The 20113-nt window shown below is 49.1% G+C and overlaps 1 protein-coding gene across 2 annotated transcripts; it reads right to left on the reverse strand.

The window, feature by feature from the left end:
• Nucleotides 1-761: 761 nt before the first annotated feature.
• Nucleotides 762-15393, reverse strand: LOC121281983 (protease-associated domain-containing protein 1-like). Of its 2 annotated transcripts, none has more exons than XM_041195291.1 (5): nt 15283-15393; nt 10211-10311; nt 4634-4743; nt 2433-2600; nt 762-1018 (listed from the first exon to the last, which is right to left on the reverse strand). In XM_041195291.1, the coding sequence occupies exons 1-5, from the start codon at nt 15347-15349 to the stop codon at nt 898-900; spliced, it is 567 nt and encodes a 188-aa protein (XP_041051225.1). In that variant the 5' UTR covers nt 15350-15393; the 3' UTR covers nt 762-897. The 2 variants fall into 2 exon arrangements, with proteins under 2 accessions (XP_041051225.1, XP_041051234.1); XM_041195300.1 differs by having other exon boundaries at nt 10211-10278; nt 15283-15386.
• Between the last annotated feature and the right edge of the window lie 4720 nt (nt 15394-20113).

Raw genomic sequence — 20113 nt, forward strand, 5'->3', positions numbered from 1 at the left:
CCAAGATAATCACAGAGTACAGAAGAGGCCCTTCAGCCCATCTAGTCTGCACCGACATATGAGAAACACCTGACCTTCCTACCTAATCCCATTTACCAGCACTTGGCCCATAGCCTTGAATGTTATGACGTGCCAAGTGCTCATCCAGGATGTGAGGCAACCCGCCTCCACCACCCTCCCAGGCAGCGCATTCCAGACCGTCACCACCCTCCGGGTAAAAAATGTTTTTCCTCACATCCCCCCTAAACCTCCTGCCTCTCACCTTGAACTTGTGTCCCCTTGTGACTGACCCTTCAACTAAGGGGAACAGCTGCTTCCTATCCACGCCCCTCATAATCTTGTACACCTCGATCAGGTCGCCCCTCAGTCTTCTCTGCTCCAATGAAAACAACCCAAGTCTATCCAACTTCTCTTCATAACTTAAATGTTTCATCCCAGGCAACATCCTGGTGAATCTCCTCTGCACTCCCCTCCAGTGCAGCTGGGGTTCCCTGTCCATTGGCCCAAGCAGGTATCAGGACAGGGTTTGATGATGCTCTTTAAGTAACCACCATCTGGGTTCACTTCCTGAAGAACAGATGAGGACTGGGGAGTGACTGTTCTCATGAACAAGTGTCCCCATAGGAGTCAGCAACTGCAGGAGTGAGAGAAAATCAGGCATGGAAATGGGCGAGTACAGGAGACTGAGTATACTCCTGAACTTGTACTCCCCTTGCGAGTCAGGACCTATGGAGTGAGAGAAAAAAATACTGGGGAGGGGGTAAAAGTGAACAGCAGATTCATTTATTAAATAAAAGTGCGAAACCACAAACATTACAAATACTTAATTTGATCAGGAGAGGACCTTTCGGAAAATGGGACTAGTGCAAATGGGCAGGTGGAGACCAGGGTCTGTGTTCACCAGAGAGTCCATGGCGGCTGTTTGAGTTGAAACGTCGGGATCCCACTCACGTTCACCGGTATGGAGATCACAGCCCACGGGAGGCCATGTAACTCCAGCGATCGTCTGATCATGTACCTGCCCGACAGTGGAGAAAGAAAGCAGTATCAATGCCCAGTCACACCGCAAAAAACTTTACTTTCACTAGCTTCTGAAAGGCCATTTCTATAAATGGGACACCCGGAACTGCAGCCCAGTGCTCTAACTGTGACCTAAGTGACATTTCATCAAAAGACTCATTTTAGGGGTCATAGAATGATGCTGCACAGAAGGAGGCCATTCGGCTCACCATGCCTGTACCGGCTTTTTTGAAAAAAAGCTATCCAACTAACCTCACTACCCTGCTCTCTCCCCATGGCTGCTCCCGCTTGTAGTTACTCCCACCAGGAGTTCCGCTGCCGTGCTATGTCACACTCGTGTCCTGTTCCATCCTCAGACATTCAGTGTCGCTCGTCTCTCCCCATAGCCTTGTAACTTTCCCCTTCAAGTATTCTTGTCAATCTGTCCAACTATTTCCACGACCCCGCTATTCCCATCCCTTCAAGTGTTTATCCCACTCCCCTTTTGAATGCTGATTAAAATCTGCTTCCACCAGCCTTTCAGGCAGTGCATTCCAGATCACAGCTGTGTGTAGTAAAAAATAAACATGCTACCTCTCTTTCTTTTGCCAAAGACCTTAAATTACACCCTGCTTATTAAAACAATTCCTAGCTGGTGGGGGGGAGGGGGTAGGAGGTCTAAATATAGAGTCATAATAGTACAGAAGGAGGCTATTTGGTCCAAGTCCATGTCAGCTCTCTGTAGAGTAATCCAGTCAGTCTCACTCCCTCACTACAGGTTTACTTCCCTCAAATGCCCATCTAAATTCCTTTCAAAATCATTCATCGTCTCTGCTTCCAACACCCTCGTACACAGCAAGTTCCAAGGCATTACCAGGCACTGTGTAAAAAAAAGTTCTTCCTCTCATCCCCCTGCATCTCTTGCCCAAAACCTTGCCCCCCCCATCCCCGCCACCCCCTCCCCCCCCCTCCCACTAGGGCTTGTACCATCAGCTAACAAGAAGAGCTTTGCTTTGTTTATCTTATCCAAACCTGCCATAATCTTGTACACCTCTATTAAATCTCCCCTCAACCCCCTTTGCTCCAAGGAGAACAACCCCAGCTTCTCCAGCCTCACCTTGTAGCTAAAATCCCTTAACCCTGGAACCATTCTGGTAAATCTCCTCTCCACCCACTCAGGGATCCTCACATCCTTCCTAAAGTGGGTGACCAGAACTGGATGTAATTCTCTATTTTTATCTCTGTAATTCTCTATTTGTGGCCTAGCCAGAGCTTTATAAAGCTTCATCATAACTCCCCTGCTTGACTTGACATTTTCTGGTTTACTAGTCCAGTTCCACTAGATGTTTTTTTCCCAAGAAGTTAGTGGAGATGTTGGCCCCAATGTGGATGAAGATGATCTCACTGCCGGCCCAACTCAGACCCAAACTCACCCATCCTTCCCGAGGAGGAACAGTGCTGGGATGTCGCTGTCTCTGGACGTCCCATCCTGCACCATCTCGATATATGAGCTGTCATTGTCGTACATGTTGTCCGAGATGATCACTGCCCTGCCACCATGCTCCTGAATAACCCGTGCTTTGGACAAGAACGAGCAGGCCCTATGGGACACAGAGACACACAAACACATTTTGCTACTTCACAAAGGGAGGGGAGCAATTGGGAAGGGCTGGCTCTCGCCATGAGTACAATTTCCTTGGGGTCCCCGAATCCCTTCAAGGCCTCAGGCAAGGAGACCAGGTCTTCATGCACGGCCTGGCCCTTCGACCATCACAACCGAGCCTGCCCCCCCCCCCCGATGTCCGCACACGCACAGCAATTGGGGGTCTGATTTTCCCCTATCTGCTCAGTGTGGCTTAACGTTATGTTAGGCCAAACCATGCATGAACCCGCTCAGCCACCAGGGAGAAGAGCTGGTGGTATCAAAGTAGCTGCTCTAAAGTGCTCAGGCACAGCAGAACCAGGCTGAAGACTATTATCCTGAAATACTGAGAGATTCGAAAGCCATCCAATCAACGGAACAAGACTTTTAAATGATCTGATGGAAGTTGATAAAACCCGAACCAGCCAATTCGTTCAAGGTGACCATTAGGATTTCCAGGGACACAAGTTAGAGATAAATAAACAAAAAAAAATTGGAAGCTTTTCATTTGTACACTAGGACATTCCGAAGCTCTTTACAATGCATTTCTTTTAATGAATGGAACATAGCAGCCTATCTATGCACAGGAGGATCACATAAAAAGCAAATAAACAAGCGGCCAGTTAGCCTGGTTTATTTTTAGTTAAGGGAGGAATGTTGGCCAGGAGATCTGATTGCTGTTTGTGGGATCTTACTGTGTGCAAATTGGCTGCCACCCTTGCTGTATTACAACAGTAGGGAATTGGTTGGCAGTTGGGAGGTGGGAGACGGAGAATAGGGCAAATGGATATGTACTCTAATTGGCTGGGTGCGACTGGTGATGTCCCCCAAGGAGCTGCACTAGGGCCTCAGCTTTTCACCATAGTTGTCATTGAAGAGAGATAGACCCTCACCTCCAAGTCTGCTGGTGACACCACGTTCAGTGGCACTGTAACTGGTGTAGATAAGAGCAGAAAGTTGCAAAGGGACATTGATAAATTAAGTGAGTTGTCAAAAATGTGCCAGATGGAGTTTAATATGGGTGTGTACGACTCCATCCACTAAGAAAGATGGATCAGAGTATTTTCCACAGGGTTAGAAGCTAACGGCTTTGGAGGATCAGAGAGATTTGAAGGTCCAAGTACAGACATCACTGCAAGTTGGTGGACAAGTACAAAAATTACTTCAAAAGTCTAAAGGAACGTTAGCCTTTAGCTCGATGCTCCGGAATACAAAGGAGTGGAATCTATTCTACAGAGTTCTGTTGTGACATCAGTTGAAGGAATGTATTCGGTTCTGAGTACAACGCTTCAGGGAGGATGTATTGGCCTTGGAGTGGGTGCAGCGCAGACTCACCAGGGTGATACAAGGCTAAAAGAGTTAAATTATAAAGGACAGGCTGCATAGATGAGGCCTGTATTCCATTGGGTACAGAAGATTAAGCGGTGATTTGGCTGAAGTGTTTAAGATCATTATAATGAGTAGGTAGGACAGATAAGAAAGAGACTGCTTCCTGATGGTGGGCAGTCCTGAACGAGTTCAAAATTCAAGCCAGGCCATTCAGGGGGTGACGTCAGGAAGCACTTCCTCACACAAAGGGAAATTGCACAATCTGGAACTCTCTCCCTCAGAAAGCAGGTGACGCAGGGGGGTCCATCGGAAATTCCTAAAGTGAGATGAATAGATTCTCGTTGGGTAAAGGTGATGAGAGGTCCGGAACGAAGGCATGTAGAGTGGAATTAAGGTACAGATCAGTCATGATAATGAATGGTGGAGCAGGCTCGAAGGGCCGAATGGCCTACTGCTCCTATATTTTATGTTTCTATGATCTGTAGGATAGCAGAACAGACTCAAGGGGTGGAATGACCTCCCCGATCCCATGTTTCTAACTGCAATGACGCTTCAAAGTACCTCATTGGTTCGAAAGTGTTTTGGAACACTTGAGCTTGTGAAAGGTGCATGAAATGCAGGTCGTTACTCCAGGCTGGAGCTGACTGAGCTGTTAAAACTTACCCGCGCTCCACCAAGGCAATCTGATCCTGAATGAAAGCTCCGTTGTTTAGGTCACCGCAGGCATGGGATGGGTCAGCAGGAACCAGATAGATCTGCTCATATCTTGTGTGCTGCATAAAGAAATGCAAAGTCAATATTCTAACCATTTTTCTCAGTCTTCCATGGGGATGTGGACATTGCTGGCAATGCCAACATTTCTTGCCCAATCCCAAATGGTTCAACTTTTCCATAGCAGTGTGGCACAGCTGAGTATCTTGCTAGACCATTTCAGAGGGCACTCAAGAGTCAACCCGTGGGTGTAGAGTGAGGCCAGACTAGGTAAGGACACCAGATTGCCTCCCCTAATCAATGATAGTTCCACAGTTACCATGGAAGTCAGTTTCACCTCACCTCGAGAGTTCAGCTCTTTTGTCCATGTTTGAACCAAAACTGTAATGAGGTCAGGAGCTGAGTGGCCCTGGCGGAACCCAAACTGGGCGCCAGTGAGCAGGTTATTGCAAAGCCAAGTGCTGCTTGATAGCACTGTTGATGACCCCTTCTGAATATATTAATGACTTGGCTGAAGGGACCAACTGTATTGTAGCCAAATTTTCTGATGATACAAAGATGGGAAGGAAAGCAAGTTATGAAGGGGATACCAAGGGGCTGCAAAGGAGTACAGATGGGTTAAGTGAGTATGCAAAAAGTTGGCAGATGGAATATAATGTGAGGAAATTTGAGGTTGTCCATTTTGGCTGGAACAATAGAAAAGTAGAGCATTATTTAAAAAGGAGAGAGAATGCAGAATGCCGTGGTACAAAGGGACCCAGTGTCCTTGTACATAAATCACAAAAAGTCAGCATGCAGGTACAGCAAGTAATTAGGAAGGCAGCTGGAATGTTGGCCTTTATTGCAAAGGGGTTGGAATGATGAAGATTATCAACAGGCATTGATTCAGCAATAACCTGCTCCCTGACACTCAATTTCTGATCAGCCAAGGCAACTCAACTCCTGTCCTCATTACAGCCTTGATCCAAACGTGGACAAAAGAGCTGAACTCCTGAGGTGAGGTGAGAGTGACTGCCCTTGACATCAAGGCCACATTTGACTGAGTGTGGCATCAAGAAGCCCTAGCAAAACTGAAGTCAATGGCAATCGGGGGGGAAAACTCTCCACTGGTTCACGTAATGCCCAGCACAAAGGAAGATGGTTGTGATTCTTGGAGGTCCCATCTTCAGCTTTTTAAAAAATTAATTAATGGGATGTTGGCATCGCAGGCTGGGCCAACATTTCTTGCCCATCCCTAATTGCCCTTGAGAAGGTGGTGGTGAGCTGTCTTCTTGAACTGCTGCAGTCCACGTCGTGTAGGTACACCCACAGTGCTGTTAGGGAGGAAGTTCCAGGATTTTGACCCAGCGACAGTGAAGGAATGGCGATATATTTCCAAGTCAGGATGGTGAGTGGTTTAGAGAGAAACTTTCAGGTGGTGGTGTTCCCATCTGTCTGCTGCCCTTGACCTTCTAGGTGGTAGTGGTCATGGGTTTGGAAGGTGCTGTGTAAGCAGCTTTGGTGAGTTCCTGCAGTGCATCTTGTCGATGGTACACACTGCTGCTACTGCGCGTCGGTGGTGGAGGGACTGAATGTTTGTGGATGTGGTGCCAATCAAGAGGGCTGCTTTGTCCTGGATGATGTCAAGCTTCTTGAGTGTTGTTGGAGCTGTACTCATCCAGGCAAGTGGGGAGTATTCCATCACACTCCTGACTTGTGCCTTGTAGATGGTGGACAGACTTTAGGGAGTCAGGATTCGCTGCAGGATTCCTAGCCTCTGACCTGGTCTTGTAGCCACAGTATTTATATGGCTAGTCCAGTTCAATTTCTAGTCAATGGTAACCCCCAGGACATTTCATCAATGACCTTCCTTCCATCATAAGGTCAGATGTGGGGATGTTCATTGATGATTGCACAATGTTCAGCATCATTCATGACTCTTCAGATACTGAAGCAGTCCATGTCCAAATGTAGTAAGACCTGGACAACAATCAGGGTCGGGGTGATAAGTGGCAAGTAATATTCGCGCCACAAGTATCAGACAATGACCATCTCCAATAAGGAAGAATCTAACCATCTCCCCTTCACTAGAGAAAAAGTACTGAGCAAATTACTGGGATTAAAGGGTGACAAGTCCCCAGGATCTGATGGCCTACATCCCAGGGTCTTAAAGGAAGTGGCAGCACAGAGAGTGGATACATTGGTAATAATATTCCAAAATTCCCTGGCTTCTGGAAAGGTTCCAAAGGAATGGAAAAATGCTAATATAACGCCCTTATTCAAAAAGGGGTGGTGGGGGGGGTGTTGACAGAAAGTAGGAAACTAAAGACCAGTTAGTTTACCGTCTGTTGTTGGGAAATTGTTGGAATCCATTATTAAGGAGGTAGTAATGGGGCATTTGGAAAGTCAAAATGCAATCCATCAGAGTCAGCATGGTTTTATGAAGAGTAAATCGTGTTTGACTAATTTGCTAGAGTTCTTTGAAGATGTGACAAGCAAAGTGGATAATGGGGATCCTGTAGATGTAGTATATCTGGACTTCCAGAAGGCCTTTGATAAGGTGCCGCACAAAAGATTAATACACAAGATAAGATCACACGGAGTTAGGGGTAATATATTCGCTTGGACAGAGGATTGGCTAACCAACAGAAAGCAGAGAGTTGGGTCTTTTTCTGGATGGCAAGTGGTAACTAGTGAGGTGCCACAGGGTTCGGTCCTTGGCCCCCAACTATTTACAATCTATATTAATGACTTGGATTCAGGGATAGAAGGTACTATAGCTAAATTTGTAGGTGTCACCAAAATAGGTGGGAAAGTAAGTTGTAATGAAGAAATAAGAAATTTACAAATGGATATGGGCAGGTTAGGTGAATGGGCCAAAATTTGGTAGATGGAGTTTAACGTGGATAAGTGTGAGGTTATCCATTTTGGTTGGAAGAACAAATAGGCAATTTATTATTTAAATGGAGAGAAACTTCAGGATGCTTCAGTGCAGAGGGATCTGGGTGTCCTCGTGCATGAATTGCTGAAAGCTAGTATGCAGGTACAACAGTTAATAAGGAAGGCAAATGGAATTTTGGCATTTATTGCTAAAGGAATAGAGTATAAAAATAGGGAAGTGTTGTTGCAACTGTACAAGGTATTGGTGAGACCCCACCTGGTGTACTGGGCACAGTTTTGGTCCCCTTCCTTGAGGAAGGATGTATTTGCATTGGAGGCTGTTCAGAGGAGGTTCACTAGATTGATTCCAGAGATCCGGGGCTTGTCTTATGAGGAGAGATTGAGCAGTTTAGGCCTATACTCGCTAGAGTTTAGAAGGATGAGAGGAGATCTAATTGAGGTACATGAGATGCTAAAGGGGATAGACAAAGTAGACATTGAGTGGATGTTTCCCCTTGTGGGGCATTCTAGAATGAGAGGCCATAGTTTTAAGGTAAGAGGTGGAAGATTTAAATCAGAGATGAGGAGGAATTACTTTGCTCAAAGGGTCATGAATCTGTGGAATTCAATACCTCAGAGTGCAGTGGATGCCGGGATGCTGAATAAATTTAAGGAGATAGACAGATTTTTAATTAGTAACGGGTTGAAAGGTTATGGGGAGAGGGCGGGAAATTGGAGTTGAGGCCAAAATGAGATCAGCCATGATCGTATTGAATGGCGGGGCAGGCTCGAGGGGCTGAATTGCCTAATCCTGCTCCTAGTTCTTATGTTCACACCTATTAGTGTTACCATCATTTAATCAAGCAATATCCACATCTTGAGGGTTAACATCGACCTGAAACTATATCGGCTTCACTGTCACTGGATCAAAATCCTGTGACTCCCTCCCTAACAGCACTGTGGGTGCTCCTACACCGCAGGGACTGCAGCGGTTCAAGAAGGCAGCTCACCACCACCTTCTCAAGGACAACTAGGGATGGGCAATGAACGCTGGCCTAACCAGTGACGCCCACAATAAGATTCTGAGGGGGGTAGATACCAAGAGAATGCTTTCCTCTTGTCAGGAAATCTAGAACTAGGGGGACACATTTTCAAAATAAGGGCTCGAACATTTAAGACTGAGATGAGGAGGAATTTCTTCTTTCATAGGTCGTTAGCCAATGGAATTCTCTTCCCCAGAGAGCAGGAGAGGCTGGGTCATTGAATATATTCAAGGCTGAGTTAGATGGTTTTTGATCTACAAGCGAGTCAAGGGTTATGGGGTGGCAGACAGTAAAGTGGAATAAAGACCATAATCAGATCAGCCACGATCTTATCAAATGGCAGAGCAGGATCGATGGGCTGAATATCCTACTGCTCCTATTTCTTATCAGCGCAGGAAGAGTCTGGGGGGGGGAAGAGATTCCATTTTTGAACATTCTGCAGAAGTCCACTGCAGCAATGGCCTCCACCTTCATTGGCAGAAAACTGCAGGAACTTCTAGGCTCCATCTCCAGCTTCCCCATGCTTCTACCTGAGCTACTGTGCCTGGATGAGGCATAAGTCGAGCCCCATTCCCTCAGGACAAAGCAGCCTGCTTGATTGGAACACCCTCCACAAACATTCATTCCCTCCACAGTAGCAGCAGTGTGTACTATCTACAAGACGCACTGCAGGAATTCACCAAGGCTCCTTCGACAGCGCCTTCCAAACCCATGACCACTCCCATCTAGAAGGCCAAGGGCAGCAGATACATGGGAACATGGGAACACCACCACCTGGAAGTTCCCTTCCAAGCCACTCACCTTCCTGATTTGGAAATACATCGCCGTTCCTTCACTGTCGCTGGGTCAAAATCCTGGAACTCCCTCCCTAACAGCACTGTGGGTGTACCTACACCACATGGACTGCAGCGGTTCAAGAAGACAGCTCACCACCACCTTCTCAAGGGCAATTAGGAATAGGCAATTAATGCCAGCCAGCCAAAAAACAGTCACATGATCGCTAGGCAGGGGCATGAGAGCAACTTCGGTACAATCTAGCCCCCTCGACAGCCTTACCTCTGCTAAGCATTCTAAACACTCCCTAAAGGGACCTCACTCCACAGACCTGACCACATAATCAAGGCTTACACTACAGTACAGTACTGAAGGAGTACTACACTGTCGAGCGCTGACTATCAGATCAGATGTTGAACTGAGACCCTATTTGCCATGTTGGGTAGATGCAAATGAATCTTCAGCCTCTACTAGAAGTGCAAAGGCGTTCTCCCCAATACCCTGACCAATATTTATCCCTCAAGCAACATCACAAAAAAAATTATCTGGTCATTATCCTGTTGCTGTTTGTGGGGTCATGCTTGGTGCAAATTGGCTGCCGCATCGCCTACATTACAACAGTGACTACGCTTCAAAAGTACTTCATGAAGACATAGGGACATCTTTGCGACATCTTGAGAGCTCAAAAGTTGCTATGCAACTGGAAACTGTTTCTTTCCTTCTCTAATGAACTCAAGAAATGAGAAGACTAACATTGTTCACGTGACCTACGCTCCTTGTTACGTTGGAAGGGGCTGAAACAGCAGGGGTCTAGAGAACCACAGCATGATTGGAAAAACTAGCCGGTACTTACAAAGATACCACCAAAGTCCTTGGCCAGATTCGTCTGAAAGATGTAGCTTATGTCTCCAGGACTGAGAACTTGGAAATACAAATATTCATTAACTCCTAGACCTGTTTTAAAGGTTTAAAAAGATAGACATTAAACATTGATTCATTAAACATTAATCCATTGATAAGAGTATTTGAATGTTGCTGAAAAGAGAGACATGTTGCTGAAGATTTTTGTCTTGCACTCATCAGGACAAACACAAGCAACCACATCCTTCTCCATGACAACGCCTCAGCTAATCAGAGACTTGCCAACCATTTCTCAGTTTCTTGCTATTTGAAAAGTACTTTTTTTTTGCTGAAAAGAGAGACATGTCATTGAAGCTTTTCATCTTGTATTCATCAGGACAAATGCAAAAATGCCAAATTTCAAATGATCACAACAATTTATACTACAGGAGAAAAAGGTGCTGATTGGTTGGAAAGTCAACTCCGATTGGCCTAGGCATTGCCATGGAAAAGCAATGGGGAACTATTGGTTCCCCAAGCTCCCGGGTAATTCAGAAAAGATGCAAGGCTTGAGTGTATTCCTTCTGTTTGCAGAGAACAGGTCCCTACATATGAATATAGAGTATTATAATGATATTATATATATTATATTGATACACATATATGTTATATATCAATATATTATATTAATATCATAATGATAGGGTATTCCAGTTTAAATAGATTTGGGTAGGATCAGCGAACAGGAGTTTACAACTATCATGGATACCCCTTGACCCTGCAACATGGCTAAACCTTTGATATTAATCACAGATAAGGCCGTCTCTGATCACTTCCCTAAAGAGATCTCCCTCCATATTCCCCTTCCACGCCTCAACCCTACCTCCTTCCTGTGCCCATCCCTAGAAAAACAACTGCACCCAATTCACCTCCAAAATCTCAGTTGTCTAGCCTTTCACCATGATATCTCTGCAACTACCAATCTGCTCAATCCACCCCAACCTCCAACTTCGACATCTTAGTACCCAATAAAACCATTACTCTCTTACACGGAGTCCATTCCCCATAAGGGCCTCATCTCCACTCCATTAAGTCCAAGGGATGCAGGCTTAAAAGGATACGGTGTTCAAATGATTCAGCCATCCACTGACAGATCTGACTGGACCACATTAGGCATTATCATGTACTACTCTCATCTGCTAAAACTGTTCACCAACCCAGGATCATCCTGGGATGCAAAAATAGCCCCCGGCTTCTTTTCTTCACTGCAGTTCGTCTTCTTAAACCCCTCTCCCCACCCCCTCTACCCCTAACTCCAACAATAAGTGTGAGGAGCTCATGGGTTTCTTTGTCGCTAAGATTGAGACAATCCGATCAGCTGCCTCTGCCTCATTCCTCCCTTCCATTAGTCTGTCTGGCCAAACTTCCTTTCGTTCTTCCCCCTGCCCTAGCCCTGAGCTCGCATCTTTCTCTAGTTCCTCTCCTATCTCGCCTCATTCCACTCTCCGAGCCCATCTTGTCCATGAGACCCACCTCCTGATCTCTCGATCCTACTCCCATTAAACTGCTGACCACCCAACTTCCCCTCCCAGTTCCCACATTAGCTGATGCTGTAAATGGTTCTCTCTCCTCAGGTGCTGTCCCTCTTTCCTTCTGCCTTCTCACATTCCTCAAAACATTTCTTCCAGGCACAACAGTTGATTTCCACGTACTTCTTTCAACTTATTACACTCTAATCGATATTCACAATGGGATCAGTTCTACACTGGGCAGACCGAACGCAGACTGGGTGACCGCTTTGTGGTACACCTCCGTTCGGTTTGCAAACATGACCCCCCCCCGCCAAGCCTTTTAATTAATTTTAATACCCCACTTTGCTCTCGCACTAGCCTCTCTACCCTTGATCTCCTGCAGTGTTTCAATCAAGCTCACCGCAAACTCGAGGGACATCATCTCAACTTTCTGTTAGGCACTCTGCGCTCCTTCTGGGCCCAACATTGAGTTCAACAATTCAACAGAGCGTAACCTCTGCCCCAGTTTTGGTTCCTTTTTTCTTTGCAGGTTTTGTTTTTCACTCACTTTTGCTTTTGGATGGCAGCTGTTTATCATTCTACCATCCTCCCTTCGTCTAATATAACTTTTAACAGTTCCCATGAAAGATCGTTAACCGGTAATGTTACTTCCAAGTTTCTCTTCACAGAAGCTGACGGACCCGCTGAGCACTTGGAGCATTTTCCGCATTTTTTATTTCGCTCTCGAAAAAGTCTGGCTCTGACTTTATGGAGCATTGGACTCTGGAGCAGGAGTAGGCCATTCGGCCCTTCAGCCTGCTCCGGCCATTCAACAAGATCAACTCCTTTGTCCATCCAGAATCTGTCTCACTCAGCTTGCAATGACCCAGCCTCCGCTGTCCTCTGGGGAAGAGAATTCCGTGGGCTAACGAACCTGAGAGAGACGTCTCTCAGGGGAGACCTCTTATTTTTTAAGCCCTGAACCCTAGATCTAATCTCTCCCAAGAGATCACCAGCGGCTTCCACGTACTTCTTTCAATTTATTACACTCTATTCGATATTCACAAAGGGATCAGTTCTACACTGGGCAGACCAAATGCAGACTGGGTACAACTCCATTCGGTTTGCAAACATGACCCACCCCACCCCTTTCAGTGTCTTATCCGGCTCAATAAAAGATTATGGCTTTGCCTGCTAATCCCGCACACACCCCCCCCCCCCCGCCCGCCAGCCAGCCAAGCAGAAATCCTAGGGATGACTACAGCAACAGGAGGTCATTCAAGCCAGTGGAGCTTGTGCACCAAATGGTGCCATGGGTTCCTTTACCATTCACCTGAGAGGTTGGGGAGGGAAGGGGGGTTTGTGCTGGGAGTGGGACTGGAACCTGCTGCCTCCCTTTGCCTCAGGGTCCGGGGGGGGAAGGGGGCAGTAGGGGGGGAGTGGGGGGAGGGGTGTGGGGGGGGGAGTGGGGGTGCAGTGGGGGGGGGAGTGGGGGTGCAGTGGGGGGGTTGGGGAGAGTGGGGGGGTTGGGGGGGGGAGAGTGGGGGGGTTGGGGGGGGAGAGTGAGGGGGTTGGGGGGGGGAGAGTGAGGGGGTTGGGGGGGGAGAGTGAGGGGGTTGGGGGGGGAGAGTGAGGGGGTTGGGGGGGGGAGAGTGAGGGGGTTGGGGGGGGGAGAGTGAGGGGGTTGGGGGGGGAGAGTGAGGGGGTTGGGGGGGGAGAGTGAGGGGGTTGGGGGGGGAGAGTGAGGGGGTTGGGGGGGGGAGAGTGAGGGGGTTGGGGGGGGGAGAGTGAGGGGGTTGGGGGGGGAGAGTGAGGGGGTTGGGGGGGGAGAGTGAGGGGGTTGGGGGGGGGAGAGTGAGGGGGTTGGGGGGGGAGAGTGAGGGGGTTGGGGGGGGAGAGTGAGGGGGTTGGGGGGGGAGAGTGAGGGGGTTGGGGAGGGGGAGAGTGAGGGGGTTGGGGGGGAGAGTGAGGGGGTTGGGGGGGAGAGTGAGGGGGTTGGGGGGGAGAGTGAGGGGGTTGGGGGGGAGAGTGAGGGGGTTGGGGGGGAGAGTGAGGGGGTTGGGGGGGAGAGTGAGGGGGTTGGGGGGGGAGAGTGAGGGGGTTGGGGGGGGAGAGTGAGGGGGTTGGGGGGGGAGAGTGAGGGGGTTGGGGGGGGAGAGTGAGGGGGTTGGGGGGGGAGAGTGAGGGGGTTGGGGGGGGAGAGTGAGGGGGTTGGGGGGGAGAGTGAGGGGGTTGGGGGGGGAGAGTGAGGGGGTTGGGGGGGGAGAGTGAGGGGGTTGGGGGGGGAGAGTGAGGGGGTTGGGGGGGGAGAGTGAGGGGGTTGGGGGGAGAGTGAGGGGGTTGGGGGGGAGAGTGAGGGGGTTGGGGGGGGAGAGTGAGGGGGTTGGGGGGGGAGAGTGAGGGGGTTGGGGGGGGAGAGTGAGGGGGTTGGGGGGGGAGAGTGAGGGGGTTGGGGGGGAGAGTGAGGGGGTTGGGGGGGAGAGTGAGGGGGTTGGGGGGGGAGAGTGAGGGGGTTGGGGGGGGAGAGTGAGGGGGTTGGGGGGGGAGAGTGAGGGGGTTGGGGGGGGAGAGTGAGGGGGTTGGGGGGGGAGAGTGAGGGGGTTGGGGGGGAGAGTGAGGGGGTTGGGGGGGAGAGTGAGGGGGTTGGGGGGGAGAGTGAGGGGGTTGGGGGGGAGAGGAGAGTGAGGGGGTTGGGGGGGAGAGTGAGGGGGTTGGGGGGGAGAGTGAGGGGGTTGGGGGGGGAGAGTGAGGGGGTTGGGGGGGGAGCGTGAGGGGGTTGGGGGGGAGCGTGAGGGGGTTGGGGGGGAGAGTGAGGGGGTTGGAGGGGTGCAGTGGGGGGGGTGGGGTCGGAGGGGTGCAGTGGGGGGGGGGGTGGGGTCGGAGGGGTGCAGTGGGGGGGGGGTGGGGACGGAGGGGTGCAGTGGGGGGGGTGGGGTCGGAGGGGTGCAGTGGGGGGGGGGTGGGGTCGGAGGGGTGCAGTGGGGGGGGTGGTGGGGTCGGAGGGGTGCAGTGGGGGGGGTGGTGGGGTCGGAGGGGTGCAGTGGGGGGGGTGGTGGGGTCGGAGGGGTGCAGTGGGGGGGGTGGTGGGGTCGGAGGGGTGCAGTGGGGGGGGGGTGGGGTCGGAGGGGTGCAGTGGGGGGGGTGGGGTCGGAGGGGTGCAGTGGGGGGGGGGTGGGGTCGGAGGGGTGCAGTGGGGGGGGTGGGGTCGGAGGGGTGCAGTGGGGGGGGGGTGGGGTCGGAGGGGTGCAGTGGGGGGGGGGTGGGGTCGGAGGGGTGCAGTGGGGGGGGTGGGGTTGGAGGGGTGCAGTGGGGGGGGGTGGGGTCGGAGGGGTGCAGTGGGGGGGGTGGGGTTGGAGGGGTGCAGTGGGGGGGGGTGGGGTCGGAGGGGTGCAGTGGGGGGGGTGGGGTTGGAGGGGTGCAGTGGGGGGGTGGGGAGTGATGGAGGGTGTGGGGTTGGGGGTGGGGGAGCTGTCAGACTCGGGGCTATGGCCAGATGGACCAGTCCTGGCAATGGGCTTCCCCCCCACCCCCGGGCGGGTTTAGCCGGGGTGACCTCTCCAATGCATGAACTCACCTGCAATGACCAGTGTCCGCTGGAGCAGGAGGAGAACCACCCAGCAGCCGAACACCAGCGGCCCCATCCTCCCTCCTCCCTCCTGCAGCCGCTGTCCATCAATCGCCCGGGGAGGAGGGAAGGGGGGGGGGGGGGGGGGGAAGAAGACCCCTCCGCATTGGCTCAATCCGCACCGCCCGCCTACTCCCATTGGCCGCAACGCCCTGTCTATCAAGCGCCTCACGCGCCAGCCCACACCTCTCCCCCTCCTCATTGGGCAACCCCGAAGAAAGCTGCTTCTCTATTGGCAGCAGCAACTGTCAATCAGAGCCCCGCAGCCGTTTTTTTTTACCCCGGACCCCCTCCCCCCCCCCCCCCCCCCCCCCCCCCCCCCCCCCGCTCGACAGTGCCAGGGCCATGGATTGCATTCCGATTGGTTCCAACACACCGGGACTGCAACACTCTCTGTTCCTATTGGTGAGTAAAACCGTCAATCACAACGGCGCATTCCTAATGGGTTGCATCGGTTATCAGTCACACGAGAAGCACCCGCCCTTCCACTGCCTCCTCCAGTATTCAGGGACTGGCCTTGACCTCCCCACCTCCCCCCCCCCCCCCCCCCCCCCCCCCCCCCCCCCCCCCCCCCCCCCCCCCCCCCCCCCCCCCCCCCCCCCCCCCCCCCCCCCCCCCCCCCCCCCCCCCCCCCCCCCCCCCCCCCCCCCCCCCCACCCCCAAACACAGCTCCTACCCCCTAACACTGAGCAAAACAGAGGCTGAAACAAAGAACTTGCAACTAGGAGCAGGAGCTGGCATGGACAAGATGGGCCGAATGGCCTCCTTCTGTGCTGTAACTTTTCTCTGGTTCTATGGAGTAAGGCCACTCGGCCCCTCGAGCCTGCTCCGCCCTTCGACAAGATGAGCCAATTGTAACCCCATCGACCCCACACTCCTGCCTAACCCCGATAACCTTTCACCCCCCCCCCCCCCACCTTGTTAATCAAGAATCTATCTAGCTCTGCCTTAAAAATATTCAAACTCCCACTGCCTTTTCAGGAAGAGAGTTCCAAAGACTCACTACCCCTCTGGGAGAAAGAATTTCTCCTCATCTCTGTCTTAAATGAGTGACCTCTTCTTACTAAACCGTCACCCCTAGTTCGAGACTCTCCCACAAGAGGAGACATCCTCCTCCACATCCACCCTGTCAAGACCCCTCAGGATCCTATATGTTTTAAGCAAGTCACATTTTACTCTTCTAAGTTCCAGTGGATACGAGCCTAACCTGTCCATCCTTTCCTCATAAGACAACCCGCCCAATCCAAGTATTAGCCTTGTAAGCCTTCTCTGAACTGCTTCTAACGCATTTACATCCTTCCTTAAATAAGCAGACCAATCCTGTACAGGGTGCTCCAGATGTGGTCTCAGAAGAAGGGTCATACAGACTCGAAACGTTAACTTTGTTTTTCTATCTCCACAGAGGCTGACAGACCTGCTGAGTTTTTCCAGCATTTTCTGTTTTTGTTTCAGATTTCCAGCATCCGCAGTATTTTGCTTTTATCTGCTGTTGTTGTGGTCTCCCCAATGCCTTGTACAACTGAAGTAAAATCTAATATTGAAGCATAACCTCCCTGCTTTTGTATTCAATTTCCCACACAATAAACGATAACATTCTATGTGCTTTCCTAATTACTTGCTGTACCTGAATACTAGCCTTTTGTGATTCATGCACCAGAACGCCCAGATCAATCTGCATCTCAGAGCTCTGTAATCTCTCACCATTTTGATAATAAGTTTCTTTTTTATCCTTCCTGACAAGATGAACAATTTTGCATTTCCCCACATTATATTACATTTGCCAGATCTTTGCCCACTCACTTAACCTATATATATTGCTTTGTAACCTCCTTATGTCCTCTTTGCAATATACTTTCCTACCTATCTTTGTGTCATCACCAAATTTAGCAACCACACTTTCAGTCCATTCATTCAAGTCATTAATATAAATTGTAAAAAGTTGAGGCCCCAGCACTGATCCCCGTGGCACATCACTCGTCACATGTTGCCAATCAGAAAATGATCCATTTATGCCTACTCTTTGTTTTCAGTTAGCTAGCCAATCTTCTATCCATGCCACTCTGTATCCCTTACCCCATGTGCCTTTATTTTCCACTTTGATGTGGCACTTTATCAAATGCATTCTGGAAATCTAAGTACAGTACATCCACCAGTTCCCCTTTATTCACAGCACATATGACTCCTTCAAAGAACTCCAATAACTTGGTTAAACATGGCTTCCCTTTCACAAAACCATGTTGACTCTGCCTGATTATCTTGATTTTTTTCTAAGTGCCCTGCTATTATATTTTTTGTAATAGCTTCTAACAATTTCCCTCTGACAGATGTTAAGCTAACTGACCTGTAGTTTCCGGTTTTCTGTCTCCCTCCCTTTTTGAATCAAGGAGTTATATTCACTATTTTCCAATCCTTATGTTTATTCGTTCATAGGATGTGGGCATCGCTGGCTAGGCCAGCATTTATTGCCCATCCCTACTTACCTTGGTTCAGAGGGCATTTAAGAGTCAACCACATTGCTGTGGGTCTGGAGTCACGTGTAGGCCAGACCAGACAAGGATGGCAGATTTCCTTCCCTAAAGGATAGTAGTGAACCAGATGGGTTTTTATGACAATTGTCACAACTCACTGGGGATAGTGCGCTGCAATATCAAGCCCCACTGCTCCCTGAGCCGTGACAAATGTGAAAAGTTTGATCAAACCATCTAATTGTTTACTTTAGGTTAACCGAATACGCACACCAGGTTCGTAAACTTAATAAGTAAATAACTGTTTATTCAACAAATTGTCTTTAACCAGTGGCAAAAGAAAGAACTGCTAATTTCTAACTCTATAACCTAAACTCTACCCCTTCTTAAGTTCCTATAACGCATACAAGACACATAAAACACACAAAAACATAGATCTTAGGGGTGGGATAGAACAGTTCAATAGCACCAATTCTGGACTATACGATTCGATGGGTTGATTTTGATCAATGTCTTCCAAATTCCTTTCAGTTCTTTGTTGATGACACGCGTTAGTCTTCCAGCACTTTCCAGTCTTTATTTCTCTGGTTGAGCACTTGCCTTTCCATGTTTCTAACAGTGATTTTCCCCTTTGCCTCTTGACAGGGGTTTTCAGAGAGTGAGCCGGTTATAGAGATATGAGGGAAAAAAAGCCAGCTAGTTATTATTGTAGAATTACTGGGATCTTACACACACTGGAGAGAGAGGTTTTAGGTCTTTTTCCTTTCAGGCTAGGAGCTATTCTGCTCTCATACAAACCCTGTTGACCTGGTCAGGAGCCAATTAAAACATTGTTGCCAGACCGTTCCCCATTAGGCCAGACTCCTCCTTGGCACCATTCTGTCTCTCATGCCACACTCAGTTCCAGGGCAGCAACATTGTATATATCGCTCACAGTGTTTCAGTAGATATGTCCTTCAAACTGCAGCCATTGTAATTTTAATCCACAGTCCAACAGAAATAAAAAGCTATGTTCTTTACACAATCGACAACAGAATCTTTCCCGAATCCAGTGAATTTTGGAAAACTTAAAACCAATGCATCAACTATCTCATTAGCTACTTATTTTAAGGCCCCAGGATGAAGTCCATCAGGATTCTTGGACTTGTCACCCTGCAGCTCCAGCAATTTGCTCAATACCACTCCTCTGGTGATTGTAATTTTCTTGAGTTCCTTCCTCCCTCCCATTTCCTGATTTACAGCTATTTCCGGGATGTTACTTGTATCCTCTATAGTGAAGACGGATGCAAAATACATGTTCGATTCATCTGCCATCTCCTTATTTTCCATTATTAATTCTCCAGACTCACTTTCTATAGGACCAATGCTCACTTTGTTAACTCTTTTCTTATTTGAATATATATATAGCAACTTTTACTATCTGCTTTTATATTTCTAGCTAACTTTCTCTCATACTGCAATTTTCCCCCTCCTTAGTAATCTTTTCTTTGCTGTTCTTTGTATTCGGTCCAATCTTCTGACCTGCCGCTCCCCCTTATGCTTTTTCTTTAAGTTTGTTACTATCTTTAACCTTCCCAGTTAACCATGGATGGTGGGTCAGCCCCTTGGAATTTTTCTTTCTTACTGGAATTTATCTATTCTGTGTATTCTGAAATATCCCTTTAAATGTCTGCCGCTGCATCTCTAATGACCCATCCCTTAACCTCATTTGCCAGTTCACTTTAGATGGTTCTGCTTTCATGCCCTCATAATTGCCCTTATTTAGGTTTAAAATGCTAGCCTCCTTTCTCTCAAACTAATGTAAAATTCAATTATATTATGATCACTGCTACCTAGGGGTGCCTCACTATGAGGTCATTAATTAATCCTATTCTGCAACACCTTTCCCAACCTCAGGACACCCCAAAAGCACATCATAGCCAATGAAGAACTTTTTTCAAATGTAGTCACTGTGGTAATGTAGGAAATGCAGCAGCCAATTAGAACACACATGGGCAGAACAGCTGCAGGATGATGACTACCCTGATTGGATCATAACTACTCGCTGTCTATTGTGCAAATGGGCCAAAGCTCACCACCTTTGGACCGGAAAAGTGTGTCCTGTCTACTGCAAATTACCCTGGAAAGGCAAAGTATCTCAAAAATTTGAGGTTAAGCAAACCGTTTCACACTGCTACTAAGCAGTGACTACGCGAGTGGCATTTTCCAGTAACAGGATGCTGCCATCAGTTCAAAAGGAGCTTGTGTCTGCCGCACAACTGCGCAACGCTGTGCATGAATTTCAGTACCAGTGTTGTGTGAGGTACATAGGCCAT

Source organism: Carcharodon carcharias, chromosome 1 (assembly GCF_017639515.1).
Source record: "Carcharodon carcharias isolate sCarCar2 chromosome 1, sCarCar2.pri, whole genome shotgun sequence".
Taxonomy (NCBI): Eukaryota; Metazoa; Chordata; class Chondrichthyes; order Lamniformes; family Lamnidae; genus Carcharodon; species Carcharodon carcharias.